This window comes from Etheostoma cragini, chromosome 22, assembly GCF_013103735.1.
Source record: "Etheostoma cragini isolate CJK2018 chromosome 22, CSU_Ecrag_1.0, whole genome shotgun sequence".
NCBI lineage: Eukaryota > Metazoa > Chordata > Actinopteri > Perciformes > Percidae > Etheostoma > Etheostoma cragini.
The window spans coordinates 9,795,404-9,812,693 of NC_048428.1; the positions used below are offsets into that span (position 1 = coordinate 9,795,404).

General features: G+C 42.8%; 1 protein-coding gene and 1 long non-coding RNA gene across 2 annotated transcripts; both read left to right on the plus strand.

Annotated features, from left to right (window-relative positions):
- Positions 1–1,704: 1,704 nt before the first annotated feature.
- On the plus strand, positions 1,705–16,525 carry LOC117937908. The gene is made up of 3 exons (XR_004655278.1): positions 1,705–2,379; positions 4,277–4,286; positions 16,514–16,525. It is a non-coding gene; the product is annotated as an uncharacterized LOC117937908 (long non-coding RNA).
- amer2 (APC membrane recruitment protein 2) lies at positions 7,249–12,791 on the plus strand. Its single transcript, XM_034862162.1, has one exon. It carries the CDS (start codon positions 7,441–7,443, stop codon positions 9,514–9,516), a length of 2,076 nt encoding a protein of 691 aa, XP_034718053.1. The 5' UTR covers positions 7,249–7,440; the 3' UTR covers positions 9,517–12,791.
- Positions 16,526–17,290: the final 765 nt, after the last annotated feature.

Consider the following 17,290-nt stretch of genomic DNA (forward strand, 5'->3'; position numbering starts at 1 on the left):
AACCATAATAATTCTGTGTTAATTCCAGATCGAAGTTGTAACTTTGCTTCATATCAGAGCTCAGAAAGGATTTGATCTTCATTGGATTGGATTGGATTTACTCTGCAAGGAAACATCTCCCTCAATCAGTCTGCTGCAGAAAGACAAGCACTAAAAGCTGGAGGACGTCAGCACACAGAGTATATGGGCGATGTGTGTGACTCTGCAAATCCATTATACCCTACATATATTTTATTTGTGTCTTGCTTTGCACGGCACTCAAGGAAACCAACATACAACACCAGAGGCTCAGCCTTTGTGCTTCTGAATACTTTATGGAACACCACTCTCTTCACTGTCCTCACATGCTGCAAGAATAAGAGAGAGTATTGTGCTTACACACACATTCACACAGCAGCAATCAGACAAAGTGACCATTGGCCTTAGACAAATCAATGTCTAATGAGCAGCTACAACAACTTAGACACTCGCAAAACTTGGACTGGCAGGGCAGTGTGATGTGTGCACTCCCCGTGTCAGTTTTCTCCAGAACCGCATACAAATATGAATGAAGAACAGGGTTTTTAGCAAACTTAGTTTCACTTTACTTAAATATTGTAGTTCTCTCTTAAGGATTTTCCAATATTTTAATTTAATAAAAAAAAAGAAAAAGTATCTAGTCATGCATATGCATTAACTCGATGAAGGCCGTGTGGAAAACAGCCTTAACAGCACCTTATTTCAATCAGAAACAAGTTGTAGATCACAGTGTCCCGTTTAGTTAAGTTGAAGTTTCTTAAATAGAGGTTATTTAAAGCTATAGTTCGTATTTTCTGGAAATCCAGACCCAAATCCAAGAGGATTAAGGGTCTGGCATCAAGTAATGAAAGTCGCCCATCTCGAGGGGCGGCAGCAAGCTTGCGTTTGAAAATCTCACTACACGCAATTGGATAACACTTCGACCAATCACAACAATACTTGGTGTGAGGAATCCAGAGCCCCATACACTTAGCTACCAGCAGAGCTAACTGGTAGATCAGACTCCTTGCAAAAGAAAACGCTTCGAGCGCCGTCTTCTGTTCCTCTTTAAGATAAAAAACCCAAGTCTAACTCGTTCAGTGGAGCGGCAAAAGCCGTTTCAAACAACTGGTCCATCCATAGCCATCTTGCAACGTTTACTAATGATTTTGATGTTGTAGCGGCTGTCGCCATCTGTTTAGGTCAACCCCGGCCCACCTGTACCAGATACACCGATGTGATTGGTGCAGCATAGATACACGGGCATAGATAATGAGCAGCATTACTCGATGCCAGAGTAACTCGTTGAGCAAATTCAAACTGTGCTCTTGCCAGAACTCTGGATGTCCAGGGTATAGTTTCTGTCCCCACCATGAGGAATTCTAAGTAATGGTAACAACACTGTTGGCGCGTCCACATGATACAAGCCTCGTGTTCGCGCACACGCACTCCCACCCTACCCCCACGCAGTTTCTAGTAGCCACAAAGGACACAGAGTGTTAAAAAACATGATGGAATCTTCAGAAGAGGTAATTATCTTAAATTTCTGTGCGCAACAGTCACCGGACGACACAATCTTCTTAACACATACTGAGAAAGTACAGAGAGAGTTGTATGGAGCTGATAGTCTTAACTAGTTTTGTAGCAACTCATTTGGCAATGGCTATGTGCAAAAGTACTAAAACTATAAGTTGCAACAAAAAAGTACAGATGAGAACAGTAATTTATGGGGCTCCCCGGTAGCTTACCTGGTTGAGCGTGTGCCACGTATTCTAAGGCCCAGTTCTTACAGCAGTGTCCCATTTTTTGCGTTTGACCCAAATCATAAAAAAGAACAGTAATTATCTGCTTTAAGGCATTGTAGCTTTTTAGTGACACATGCTGTCTATTTGGATAGTTGACAAAGTCAGGTTAATGCAAAACTCCTGTGTGTCACTACTCTCTCTGTTCAAGAGGTCTTCCTGTAGCCTCCTTGTGCATATTGTCTCACATTAAACATTAACTAGTCTCTGGGAGGGTGCTCTCCTAGCGCTCTAAATCATTCAGATGAGAACTGCACGCCATGCTGGAAGAACACCCAAGGACAAGGAGCTAATGCTGTACTTCCACTCAACATAAATGTTAGTAGTACTAATGCAAAATGTCTGTGTACCATACACATAGACAGCCCACGTGCATAATGTTTACATGCACACGCTGTATGTTAATGGTGCATATGCAGGTTGTGTCTGAGGTGAAATAGTTTTGGGTGTCTCCCTCTCACAGACAGAACTCAATGACAATAGCATGTTGAATTGTTAGTCATTGGCAAGTGCATTTCTGTATATACTCACTTGTGTAATTTCTTAATGGCTTTCTTTAACACATGACTCCTGTCCTGTTGTGAAATCTTGCCATTGCTTTATATTGCATTATAAATAGTGTGTGGCGTGCACATAAAGAAAATGTGGACTTATTTCATGGCATGGATTTGGAATTGTTACGGTTAAAAGCGCAGGTGTAATTAATGGCATTAATAATTACTCAGTTCCCTTTTGTGAGCCAATTCCGAACAGCCAGCATGCATAAAACCTGGACTTTGGAACTGGTATACCTAAATTGTACACTGCAATCAGTAATTTTATCCGTTAAACATGTACTTTTTATGCTATGATGAGCCAAATTGTCTGCTGCAACAAAGATTTACCACTGAAACATTTAATTGAATCAATAAATAATGCAAGACTAGACAATTATTCAGCTAATCATCATCATTATTTATATAACTTTATTTTATATATCCAATACAGGCCAATGGGAAATTGGTTAAATATGCTCACAGTAACATTATTCCAGCCTTTGGAATGTAAAAGTGTTTGGGCAGTCTGTGCTTAGATGGCTTAACGACAGTTAGTACCACTCCCTGTTGATTAATACGTTAACAAGAGACCACAGGGAGGTAATCCAGATGGGTTTAATAGGCTACTTTACACACACATACATTAACATGGACATGTGCACACAAACAAATACACACACACACATTTTATCTTAGTTTAATCTGGAGCTAGAGGACCTTCTGTACTAAAGCTACCTTACAAGCTGGCCCTTAGTGATGATGTTATAAAATGTGTGTGCGATGTAAACAGGTTGGGTGTGTGTGTGTTTTCACAGTATAAGTGACTTACAATGGACAAGCAGCTACACCTGTGCCTTGTGTGCATTTCTAATCTTTTCGGACATATTGTGCGCGTATTGTACCAATGCTTCAATGCACATCAAAGCACTGGCAGAGATTACACTGAAACTAAAACATTCATAGTTTATTGGTTTCTTTGTTCTCATTCCTGTGTGTATCCAGTGTCATATACGTACATGCACACCTTATCTTTTTCAAACCAGCATTGCTGTCTATAGGCTGTACACACAACACTGAAAACACCCGCTGACACTATTGATTAGGGTGTGTGATTTAGTGTTGATTAGCGCATTGAGACAAAGTTCAGACTGTTGAATTTGTCATGTTTACACCTTTGTCTTATAAAAGTGAGGGCACATTTAAGGGAATATCACACAATAGACTTTTAATTGTTTGACTTGATGCTATGACTTGATTCAGCTTGGTTTTAGCTTGTGTTTGTGACACAGAATTGCAGTAGTTATTAACAAGGTGGTGCCAGAGCCTTAAGAAGCGTGATTTGCTTAAAGTGGCATTTAAGCACATTACGATTTGTTTTATCTTTAATATCAAGTTTGCATTGGGACTATGTAAAAAATATGTAATGGTTTGGCTGAGGTTGGGAAGATTGGTACTAATTTTTAAAAGGAACTAAAGTAGATTAAACGAAGAAGAGACTGTTGAGACACCAACACATTCACCATTGGCATGATCTCATGATAGTCAGATAATCAAAGATGGATGATAAGGACACACACTTTAATAAATCAAGATAAGTACATCAATATGTGGAGACAGTGGAATACTTTGCAGGCTACTGTACATCCACCAGCTGCTGTGCAAAAAAATAGACAAAGGCATTGCCTTTAACTAAAAAGGATTTGCATCTCTGGAACTTTTTTGCCTAGGAGCCTCACTTTTATTTTAATGGCAGAGAAGGAAATGGAAAGGCAAATTATATTGACTCAATCATCATGTCAGGAAGATCTCTTGTATTCAAATGTAGCGTACATTCAGCAACATTATTCATCCCTACATGAATCCAGCCTTTCACGCGTTCCCTCTGCCATGCACATGCACGTCGGCTGATCAATAATTGAATCCTGAGGCCTTCGCTAGCAGAGCATGGAGTGTTTTAAAGCACATTCAGCAGCCACATGAACGTATTATGCAAAGAATACACACACTATGCCATCAAGCTCAGACAAGCCATATTGTTAGAAAACACAGTAAGACAGGCAGAGAGAGAAAACGTCCTCTAACTGTCCCACTTAGTGCTGAGCTTCACTCAAGGGGCTGAAACGGGAACCCTGTTTAGACAGATGGGGTGTGCGTGTGTGCGTGTGTGTGTGTGTGTGTGTGTGTGTGTGCGTGTGTGTGTGGGTGTGTCTGTAAAGATTATGGGTGTGTAGTTCTTCTGTTCCTGGTGTGTGTGTGTGTGTGTGTGTGTGTGTGTGTGTGTGTGTGTGTGTGTGTGTGTGTGTGTGTGTGTGTGTGTGTGTGTGTGTGTGTGTGTGTGTGTGGTAGTGTGAGTGTGTGTTTCTTGCTTACAGTTAATAAAGGAAGAGATAAATCATTAGGTTGTGAAGAAAGTGACATTTTTGTACAGATGTCCATAGAAAGCTTGTGGACCCCAGTTCTTGTTACAAAAGGGAAGTAGCATATTCATGTTGTGATAGTTAAGCCAAATATTATATATAAAGATCAATGTCAACACATGCTGTCTCTATGTATTTTACTTTTTTGTACTCATTGTTTGGAGTAAATATGTATTATCCTCTAAACCCTGTTGCTTTCTCTGCCAAAAGAGATTGTAAAAACAGGTACAGGTTGCCAGATTTAAGAAAATGGTCTTAATTACGGAATATGTAAATATTAAAAACTAGTGGCGATCCTTTACTTTATTTGAGCATCATAACGGCATGCATTTCTTCCTTAAGAACTCATTAAAAAAAAAACTTTGTCTCATTGTGTGATATCTGAGCCCACTCATCAATCTCCACTCTTAGCCAGCCATCTGCTGCTCATAGTCAGCTTCAAGTCCATCCAATAGCCGGTTGACCAGCTAGCACGGCTATGGAGCATTCTGCTAGAGGGTCTAATGTATCTGAAAACCTGCACACTGGGCGACTCACCGACTGGCAGGAAGACAAACAGGCCGGGTGTCTGACTTGTTGGCTGAGCGGACAGATTATCTTTCTAATTGGGTGAGAGCATGAGGAAAATATGCTGTAGCGCCTCACTCTGAGAAAGCCCTCAAAATGTGTTTGTGTGGGTGTGAGCATGTCTGTAGATTTGTGTGTGTGTGTGTGTGTGTGTGTTTAGCCTTGGGTAGATGAATGCAGACATTGTTTGATAGCAGTGAGCTGGAAGAGGAGAGTCTGTGCCCAAAGCAACTGGGGAGGAGGAGAGAGAGAGAGAGAGAGAGAGAGAGAAGAGAAGAGGAGCAGAGGAGGGAGGCAAGGAGGGGAGAGGAGGTTTGTAAGTGGGTCGGGGTATCAGTCAGATTCATGGGGGGTTGGGAGGATAGAATAGGCAGGAAAAAGAGCACCCACAGTGGATCACGCTCAGCGTGCAAACGGGGAACTCTGGGTGAATCCACTGCAGGCGAGGATGACATATATAGTTTTTGGAAGAGATACCTTCAAAACAGTGGCCCAGTTGGAGATATGGGATGCGCTAGTTAAAAACCTCTTCTTTGTTATTTTTCAAGGCATGCTTCAACACATAAATGAACGCAAAGTTTATCTTTGCACATTTGCAGAACCATTTTTTTCATTAACATACTTTATCATTATACGTATTGGAAAATAACAGTGAGGCAACAAGTTAAGGCTACACACAGTGAACTCTTTATTTTTCTGCATGCCCAAAGAAACTGCTGTTTGCCAAGGTAGACGCTAACAGTATAGCTAATGTAATAAGAAAGATTGTGATGTAAACTGCATGAATGGTTACAAACACATGGACACACACACACACTTGCACACATAAATACATACACACACACACACACACACACACACACACATGCATACACACACAGACACACAAATACACAGGATGATAGGGTGACAGTTAGATGCTCAGACACCTGGTCTTGTGTACCCATGTGGAAGAGGACTCACGGCCATATGGCCTATATGTCTAGCCCAAACTGTATTGAAGGCATGTCTGAGCCGTGTGTGTCTGTGTTTGTGTGTGTGTGTGCGTAATACTTAATTTCACATCCTTAATCACATCCTGGTTTAAACCCACATACTGTTGATCAGCAAATCCTTTTCAGTTTTGTAAATGAGTCCTCTAATTCAGGCTTCTGACATGCTTATTTGCATTTACATTGAACTTTTCCATGCTCACACACACACACACCCACACACACACACACACAAACACACAAAGGGCTGGGTGAAGTAAGTAATGAAGATCAAATTTATGATGTCAAGCCACTGTTTGCATGAAGCTTTGATACAACTTACCTCACAGGATGATACATCTTGTAACAATGAAAAATGTTTATATCTAAAACTTGCGCAAAATCTGCTTTTTACTTGTTTGATTCTACCCACCTTCATGGCCTATGTTCCACAGACATGTGTAAACAACATCAAATCTAAACAAGTATGCATGCAGTCTTTATAATTAGCCATTCCACTCTGTCTCATGATCCACTGAGAAAGAGTACTTAAACATATTGAGCTTGTGTCTAATCCGTCATAATTCATCTGTGGGTGCGTATCTTTGGGCTACTTATTGAACACACTAAGACATGTACAGTGCAAACCCACACAGACAGACATGCAGGGACGAAAGCAGTGAATGTAGGGCTTGTGAATGGATGAGTTGTTAAAACAAAACAGCAAAGAGTGCATTGGTGACAGGGAAGGTAGAGGAAGAGAGGAGGAAGAGGATGGGGGAGGGTGTGGAGGACAGACACTGGCGCCCCGCCAACGTTGACGAAAGCTGCTTAGCCCACCCAGTTGCCATGGATACAGTAAGGAGCAGCTCCCAGCATGTGTGTGTGTGTGAGAGAGAGAGAGAGAGAGAGAGAGAGAGAGAGAAAGAGAGAGAGGGGGGGGGGGAGGGGGGAAGGGAGGCAGATAGACAAAACCAGCAGGCAGGCGTTGGAGCAAGTCAGAGTGGGAGTGAAAGAGCAGCAGACAGCAGGGTGGAGAGAGAGAGGGCGAGTGTATGTGTGGCCATAGAGAGAGAGAGAGAGAGAGGACAGAAAGGCAGCAAGAGAGCTAGAGGGAGACGATAGAGTGGGAGCGATAGAGTGCTAGATAATGGAGGTGCATTCGGAGTGTGTGGAGCCTCCTGTGGCCCCTCAGTGTGACCCCCAGCCCACAGGAAAGATTAACAAAGCTGCCTTCAAACTCTTCGGAAAGCGGCGCACCGGATCTGGGATGGCCAGCTTCTTCTCCTTCAGGAACAAAGGGGCTACAAACAGCGGGAACAACGGGAATTCTGAAAATGGGAATTCGTTAAATGGAAACGGCTCAGCGGAGTTAGTTAGGAGCAAAACCCACGATGGACTAATGAGTTCTAACAGTGATGCTGACGGACAGAGAGGGGAGGGGCTTGCTATCCTGGAGGCGGGGCCGGTGAGGTCCCTCAGCAAATCGCTGAGTTTCTTTTCTCTACTTCGAAGAGGGAGTTTTAGATCGAGTGAAAATGGAGGGGCGGGGCTTGTGAGAAGAGGGAGGGGCCTAAAAGGCTTTTTTAGCAGCATGCGATGGAGACGCAAGGAAAAAACTAACGAAGTAGAGGGGGAGGAGGTGGAACGAAAGACAGAGAAGGATGGAGATGTTGCCGACTCTGAAAAGGTAAAGGATATAACTCTCACCCTTGAACCGCCTCCGCATCATCACCAAGTGGATTGTGGGAATGCAGAGGCATCACCTAACACAGAGACTCTCAGTACTAGTGTTACCATGACACCCCCACACTGTGTTGACATGCCAGGGCCATCTGGTGAGCCAGACTCCCCCTTTACTTACACACCCACTGACTCGCCACTGCGCCCTCCCATCCAAAAAGCCAAAGCCTCAATTTCCAGCCTCACCCCCTCTCTCGCTACACCCCCTTTGGACCGTTGCAGCACAGGTGACCCACCCTCAGAACCCTCGGTGGATCGCCTCTGCTCTCTCCTCTTTACTGACGTCACATCCCTCAAGAGCTTTGACTCACTGACAGGCTGTGGTGACATTATTGCTGACGCAGACGAGGAGGGGCCGGTGGGTAATGGTGGCAGTGGCACCAGCAGTAGCAGCAGTGGTGGAGGAGGGGGGAGTGTGGGAGCAGGCGTTGGGAGAGCTGTTGGTATCACCAGTGCCATGACTCGGGGCTCCCCAACCAAACCCCCTCTACCTTCACAGCTGACTCAGCCCATGTTTTCCGTTTCAGCCAGCTCCGTGCCTTCTTCCCTCCCATCCCGGGCCCGGGCGCCGCCTCCACCACAGCCACACCCAGCCGGCAGTGGTGTGGTGGCCTACATGGGTGGAGGGGAAGAAATGGCAAGTCCAGAAGGAGTGGACGATGCAGACATGCAGGGGCTTTGGCACATGCTGCCCTCCAAAGGGGACAGCTCCCCTGCATTGCCCCGATTACACCAACCTGCCTCAACCACCCCAACTTCAACGTATCCCCCACGTGCCACCTCCAACCCTACCAGCAGCCACCTGCCCTCAGCGCACAGGAGCACAGACCGAAAGGTACCCCAGGTGAAGGGGTTGGGGCTCAGTAAGATTCCTGTAGTTGGTGCAGCAGGAGGCCGGGCAGCTAAACCCCCCCTCCCTCACGCACATGGCCGTCATCCCACATCCCCTGGTGACAAAGAGCCACTTAGTGATGAGGGTTACTGGGACACTCCCTCTGCAACGCCCACAGCAACACCCGATGAGAGCGGGCTGCAGCGAAACCAAAAGCTGGCCCTATCACGCGACAGTTGTTCTGGAGACCACCTGTACGACCTTTACAATGATCCTGAAGAAGAGGATGTAGAGCAGGAAGGAGATGAAGATCTAAAAAGTACTCCCTCTCCATCCACTGAATACAAACTCAGCCCCAGCTCCCATACATCTCCTCCTTCCTCCTCCTCTTCTTCCTCCTTCCAATCAATGAAAGGCAGCACCAGCCTTCCAAGGGAATCCAAGATCCCAGTAAGTAGCAGACAAACCCCACCACCCCACTCTGAAAGCCAGTCAGCCCTGTCGTCTGTTCTAGAGGCTGAATCCCCTCCACCAAAGACCCAGGCTCAGCCTCCCCCGGCTCGCACCAGAATCCCTGTATCCAAGGTGCCCGTCCGTCGTTCTGGAAACAAACCTGGCAGCACAACCAGAGGAACTGCCCACAAGAAGTAGCTCCCGTCAAACGGGGGATTCCCGCCTACTTACTGATGGGCTTGAGTGTGCATCACTTTAGTGTTGTTTATGCAGAGCCAAAAGTTTTCCCAGACCAAGAAAAATGTTGAGCTGTAGAGTTAACAGCCTATAAATTCCTCTTGAATCTTAAAAGCTCTCATTCCTCAAGTGTTTTGGCTTACGACAGGCTAGAATAGAATAAGTGGTTTTGTTCACTTGGGAAAGTCACGAGGAGACTCCAAAAAGCTGGGTTAACACTTCACAGCCCTCACTGGAACTTTGGAGCTTGACTCTTGACAATCCATGGACACGCAATAGACACATTTGCCTTGTAACTTCCTGGAAAAGCTCCTGACCTGCTGAAAGTTCAACAGCTCATGACTGCACACTGCAAAAACAGAAAAAAAAGCAGAGCACCTTTTATCTTTTACATTTTTCTCATGGAACTCCATATGGCATAACATAATTTGCTCCCACGGACCTAATCTAATCAAAGTTTGTCATTTTGTCTAATGTGTAACAAATTACCTCCTAATCATTTAATGTTAGAGCCAAAGTAAAAAAAATAATCAAAAAACAAAAAACAACAACTGAATCTTCATTTCCCAGCCTCTGATGAACAGACTCAACAATATCCACAGCCTGGAATAATCCACCTTTTTGTTGTATGTGTTTTTTTTTTGCTTTTTGAAGATGGTCTCCTTCTGACCGCACATTGATTGTTAAACTATGTGCAAAAATCTGACTGAACACTGAGATCTGCTTTTCTTACTTACTTACTTCAAAGCTACCCTGCAGATGGCCGCACAATATTTTGCAGGTTTTTGGCTTCACCCTGTTGCATCTAGATCTCACGTATACCCCACTGCACCACCCGAAGTACCTCCATAGAATCTATTTTGTCTATCTCTGGGATTAACAACTGTTAAATTACCAAGGAAACCTGCAAAACTATTGCAATACTCAACCTGGAGGGATCCCTTGCACTGATACTTCAATACACACACACACACAAAACAGACATTCACACAAACATTTCCTCTCCCTCTCCGCATGCAGTGCCACTTCACACAAGGCACAAAGGTCAGGGAACATCATCTAACACTGAACAACACCGTTTGACGCTGTCTTCGTAGCTACTCTGGATGACTTTCTTCTCTAAGGACACACTATTTTTTCTAGTTACTACTTTCTTCTTTACTGGATTTCATTCTGTTTTTATAGTTTCCTTCTTTTGTCCTATGCCATACTATTTGGATCTTAAACTGTGATTGCACCTGCTTCTCAATGCTTTGCTTTCTGGTCTTTCTGTTCTTCTCTACTAACATATTATACAGACTGATGTGAGTGGATGCCAAGGAGGCATCATGGCTGTCACCCCAGTTTTAGACTCAGTTTTTAGACTATGCTTGCAAGTGTTTTTTAAATTGACTGTTACACACCCGTAACATAATTACCGAGATTACAGTGATCACCTTAATAACAGCTTAAAATACAAAGCAAAACTTGGGGTCCAAATCAGCTCCTTTCCCCTTCCTCTCCTCGCTTTTGTACTAACAAAAATTGTACAACTTCAGTCTAGTAACCTTTGCAGCTGTGTGCAAATCTGAATGTAGCTTGACATCATAGTAGATCTTTGGTCAGCTGTGTTGGTCTGTTTTCCTCTTTGTCCGTCTTGTGTGGGGGCAAGACAAATGGTGGAGTTTACTGTTTTCTAAGTCCCCCGTGCTCTGAAAAATGAAGACAAACTACTGCACAGTGTGTCAAGCCTTGCAAAGCACCACTTGTTTTAAGAATGAGGGGGTGTATTGCAGTCCTAAAAGGCCTTTGTATTTGATTCAATGAGAAAAGTTACATGGAGCAGAGTTCCCCTTCCCTTTAGTTACAGTAAAGAAAGGGGTTTTCGTAGAAAAGACATTTGAGAGATCTCAGATTTCTCTGATTATAACCACAGGCATACCAATGACACCATGGGTCATTCTAGTTCATAATAGCTTTCCATCTCATTTAGAATGTGATGACTGATCCACAACACTGCTCCAGGTTCAGATATCTTTTCAACCCCCTGACAGTGTAGTGCGGGACAGGCAATGGGGTAACCTGATCCCAGGTCTGCAGTAAGTGTGCTTCTCACCCGATAAAAAGGACAGGCTATAGGTCATTTGGGAGGAAGAGAAAGATCATGTGACTTGTTGTTTTCTCTGCCTACACTGTGTTCTCTCTCCTGATTTAATATGCAATCCCTTGTATTTACTCTTTTTTTGCAAAAGAGTGATTAGTTGGAAAAGGATGGTGACTAAAAGTAACTTTTTGGTAATTGAGATGAGCAACAATCTAAACCTTTAAAGTATTTCTGGTAAAAAAAAACAAAAAAAAGCATTTTCTTCAAAATATGTCGAATAGTGATGCTTGTAATTTTACGTTATGACGCTGCCACCAATCAAAAAATATAAATGTTAAGATTAAGAGTGAGTGGGGAGCTATAACCTGGGTCACTATATATCATATTTCAACAGGTTTTGTTCAGATATGGCGTCTTCCTCGGTTGATGTCCCATCGTCGCAGTTTGGTTTGTAAATAGATCTTGTCTCAAAATGTTCCCCAAGTGTAACACTGGACCTTTAAGTGACCTTGATCTTGTCGGGATTTAGAGAAATGGCGGACCCAAAAATGCAGAGAAGACAGGGCAGTGTTTAGTTTGAGGATTTGATCAATAAAAAGGGTATAACAAAAAGAGTTATGAAGCAAGCAGGCAAAAATAGTTCAAAAATACGTCGAAGAAACAGAAGACCAGGCATCAAAACAAACTAGAACACCGAGACAAAAGGGCTAGAAATACACACAATGATCTGACAACAGACAAAGACCACAAGGCAACGAGGGTGAAACAAGAGACAGGTGACACGAAGGGTGAGGAACAGGTGAAACACTTGGGTGGGGCAGACAATCACAAACAATAAAAACAGGGTAAAATGCAACGGAGAACACATGAGACAGTAAACAACAAGAAAATGGGAAACACAATTACACAATAAAACAGAAAAAAACTATAACAGAAAACCCCAACCAAGACAGATCTGTTGCACTGGCCTGTACACAGCAATGACATCAACCAAAGAGGCCATTCTTTTCTTTCTGATTACAAATCCGGCCCTTTATTTGTTCATTTTCTGCGATGAAAAGCATTTTGTGTTTTCCTTTTTGATGTAATTGTCTGTTCACAGTGTGAAATCTTTCCACTTTTCATATTTAATGAATAAAACTGTTTGCGCTGATAGATGAGCTCCTGCCTTTTTGTGATCACATTTAAACAAGAACCCATACACTTTAATGTCAGAGGCTTTGTGTGCTTGTATAATTAGAGCAAAACCAGATAGAGCCTCTCTCTCATCAACTCCCCTCCTCCATCTTTACTCCCCCCACATCCTGGTGTATTAAATCCCCAAGGAGTAGGTAAGGTGGGAGAAAGGGTGAGAAACAGAGAAGCTTTTGTTGATGTGCAGCATGTGGCATTTGTGTTGTGGCGTCACACTTGGAGAAAGGTCTGCTTGGCTTGGGTGTAATAGGTTATCAATACATTTTATTGATTGCTTAGATGAGTCCGATGGATGTGTCATTGTCTGCTGTCAGTCTCTAGTGGGAAAAGATACATAGAGACAGGTACAGACAGCCAATGTGGGGACAAAGACAGACAGCTGATGCACGTGGATATGGAACCTGTGCGTTCTGAATATAGATGAAAGGGAGCATCTCATTGTTTCCAGGAAGACACATGTTGCTCGACAACGCTCATATGTTGTTGTTGTGGTGTGGGTGCGCGTGGATGTGTAGAGGAAGGAGGATTTGGTGCAGTGCGAATCCCCTTTGTAATGGTGCAGCAAAACCCCCCTCCCTCTCTATCCAGCTCTCTGTTTCTGCACGCCGAGGTTTATGTAAAAGCCTTACGTAAGACCATAACACTCACTTGTATCAGCCCGCCAAATCTAAGCTAGTGATGCTGACAGTGAGGATGGTGTGTGCCGGAGCCTGCGCATGTGTATATCGGCTGATCTCATCATTAATCTGCTGCCTGGGTGATGTATGTGGACACTCATCCTCTTTGTAAGTCGTGAGTGTGTGTGCGTGTGTGTGTGTGTGTGTGTGTGTGTGTGTTATGATGCATAAATCTGGTATTGGTAAGTGCAAAACAGAGAGGATTTAGTTTGTGCTGGACAACAGTTTGTATAAAAGACACTGAGGAGAGAGAATAAGGGAGGGGGAGAGGAATGCAAAGGAAAAGTATATTCGTGTTAGTAAGGGTTTGTCTTGTATAACGTGCTATTGAACAACGCTTTTAGCTAGCCAATACAACTTGTGATTACCCACAAGTAGCAGTAACAGCAAAATGGCATCCTAAAATGTAGTGTAATAATGACACGAGAAGAGAAGAGTCACTAAATCAGCAAAGTGACTCACTAATGCCAGTCACAGCAACCTGTCTAATGTTCGCAAACATTAGCTGACATTAGCCACCAGCTACTATACCAGGGTGACACAGCAACACTGAGTATACTTAACTGAAAAAGGGTGACTTTGAATGCTTATAAGTTCAACTTTTTTATTTTCAAGTCTATGCCTGTGCTGTTTCTTCTTTACATAGTCTTCAATATAAAAAATATGAGTGCTTATACATATGGTTAATGTGTAGCCTTTTTTCCAATTATCAGTGTGTTATTACGTAAGAGCTGTTTTCTAGCTAGTGTCTGGGTGTTTTCATTAAAGTGTGTCTTTCTAAAGAGGTCAAACAAGATACTGAGATTTTTTTGATGGTGTTCCAAGCTAAATTGGTAAAACTATTGGAAATTTAACAGAACTAGGCCTATGTCTTTGTAAGTATTCACTTACAGCTGATGCTTTAACAGCACACTGATGACTTAAAAGTCGCATGGCATGAAAATGTCACTTTATGAAGTTTTTTAACATTAAAATGCGTTCACCCTGCCTATGGTGCACCAGTGGCTAGAAATGTTAATAGGTGTAAACCGCACCCTGGGCATTCTGCGCTGCCTTTGAGAAAAAGAAAGCTCAGGTGGTCCGATCTGGAATCCTGCCCCTTATGAGGTCATAAGCTCATCATGGTCATCATGGCTTTCAAACGAGCAAGGTTGGTCAAGGCCACACCCCCAGCCTCCATCTTGGACGCCCTCTCTCCTCCTTAAAAGCTACAGACTCACAAATTAGGAAATCTGAGGAAATCTTATTGTGAGACTGGTTCTAGTGGCTGTAATTCTGCACCAAGGCTGAATTTTGGAAAAAAAGACTTCAGATAGGGTATTAGGGGACCACTAAGGTATATATAAAAGCATCCAAAGAGCACCGTGTCATGTGACCTTTACAACAAAGGCTATACCATCATTATATATTGGATTGGTTAAAATGCTGAAGTGTTTTTACCGTTTATCTTGGAGAAGAAAAATGTATACTATTAACCAAAACAACACATTTAAAATAATCCGTTCTATAAATATTCTATTAAATGACAGCTGCTGGTGGAGAAAAACAATAGTACGAAAAGAGTACAGAAGCATGGTCATACAGACCAAAACAAATAAAATCATGATGGTAGGTAGGATCGGGTGTCCTTGTCTTGATAAACATGTGCATGGATGATGGAGCCTGAAGCACCATTCAGAAGCTGTACCCCACATTTCTAATGGCAGCCTCTCTACAGTCGTTCCCATAGTAACTCCACTAGGTCAACCAATGGAAAGAGGGGGCTGGGCAGGAAGGAGGATGGGTGAGTGTTTGGAGGGCTGCTGACACAGTGTGTGAAAGACGTGATTAGATTTGAACTGGTGCAGTAAAACATGTATACACACACACACACACACACACACACACACAGTCACATTAGTCAGATATCTGAATCTACATGTGTTGACATCAACATTGCTTCTCTTTATTACACAAGCAGCTTAAACTCAAGTGCTGAGGACAGGAAATACTGGATCATAGAAAGATAAAAAATGCAGCAATAGTGCACCAGTTGTGTGTCTGAATTTGTACTTGTTCAACATCACATAATCACTAAGTGTCTCAGCCTTAAATTTGGCTGTGAGTGTCTGGACTGCTGAAATCATCATGTTACCTGAGAACCAGTTCTCTTTGAATGCTGGTCTTCATTTTCTCATTTCATAGTCAAATATCCTTTAGGAATGAATAGGAAATGTGAGTGACCAGTAGATGGCATTGTACTGTTTAGGCCATCCCTAAATGTGTCTGAATTGCCAGACGAGTGTGAGTGAGCTTCACACAGCCTGTGTCGGGCATCAAACGAGAGGCGAAATGCAGTAATTTAGATTTAATTTAACAATGCACACACCTTCTGCCCGCTTTGTCCAAACACATCAATTCCCAGTGTAAAGTATGACAAAGTAAAGGTTCCACTTTGTCCAGCCATCGCCAACACCTCCACTGCCACCAGCATTTATCCTCTTTGTGCTTTCCACTCTTCCTTTATCCACACTCTCTCTCTCTCTCTCTCTCTCTCTCTCTCTCTCTCTCTCTCTCTCTCTCTTACTCCCTCTCCCACTCTCGTATAATGCCACAGTTCCTTTCATGGCAACGTTGTGCAATCGTTTTCGCTTGTCAATAATGTATCAGTCAACAGAGAAGCTTTTGATTATGGGCGGATGTGTTCGGCACACCATGAAAAGCAGGAGCACACAACACAGCATGATGCCGTGTGAAGCTTTACCCTCGCAGACAGTCAAACGTGTCAATCCAGTTTTTACAAGCCTTCCAGTAAATAACAAATTCTGATTTAAAAGTGATGAAGCAACAGGAAACAAGATGTTTAATTAAGTTCCAAACTGAATGGGAACTTGTTACCAGCAAGATAGAAGATGAATTGAATTATGAATCACAAGATGAGTGTTGACTGAAATCTTCTTTTAAAGATACAAGGACAGGGGAGCAAGTTAAGGGTCTGATGAGTAGTAGAATGGCTTGAATCTAGCGTTCCATATTGAATTAACATTATCACTGAACGGAATTTGTGCAGACACTTTCATAAGACACACAACCTATATTTCTTAATGAATTCATCTATTAAATATCTGAACTGAATTGACAGATACACATCCGTTTCACATCATGAGCTTAAAATTAACATGAGTTGGTCCCCTCGTCAAAGTGTGCGTTGCCTCTTAATAACTTGAGCAACAATGCTGAAAAATTCATTTGGTTTGGCAGACTGGGCGATCCACTCCAAGTGTATGGTTGTGTTTGTGAGTATATTGTGTTTTAGGCTGTAAAATACTCTCTTAAGCACCTTCTGTGCTACTGACATGTCAGGTCCTACTTCTCTAACCCTTGGGCCTCCAGCTTGACCTGTAACCCATTCCAGCTCTATGGGATCCAAAGGGAGAAGAGTTGAATACCCCATTTTGCCTTACCCGAGTCTATTGTGAGTGAAAATTACTAAGTGTTTCAGTTCAAGATTGGTCGTGAGTATTTTAATCTTAAAACTCATTGAAAGTGACTTTGATGAATTTCATCTTAAAATTTTGGCAGACATGTATCTTACATAATAACTTGCAGAATTACTTTGTACATTTAAAAGATAGATCAAGGTCTTATTTGTTTTAGAAAATAAAAGTAATTGGAAAAAAAACTAAAGACTTTGAACATTGTATGTTTTCAGAAAATCCTTTTATGTTACAGTGGGTACGGAAAGTATTCAGACCCCTTTAAATTTTTCACTCTTTGTTTCATTGCAGCCTTTTTCCAAAAA

What these genes read in the sequence shown, in the direction of transcription:
- amer2 (XM_034862162.1), top strand. Translation starts at nt 7,441, where the DNA reads ATGGAGGTGCATTCGGAGTGTGTGGAGCCTCCTGTGGCCCCTCAGTGT.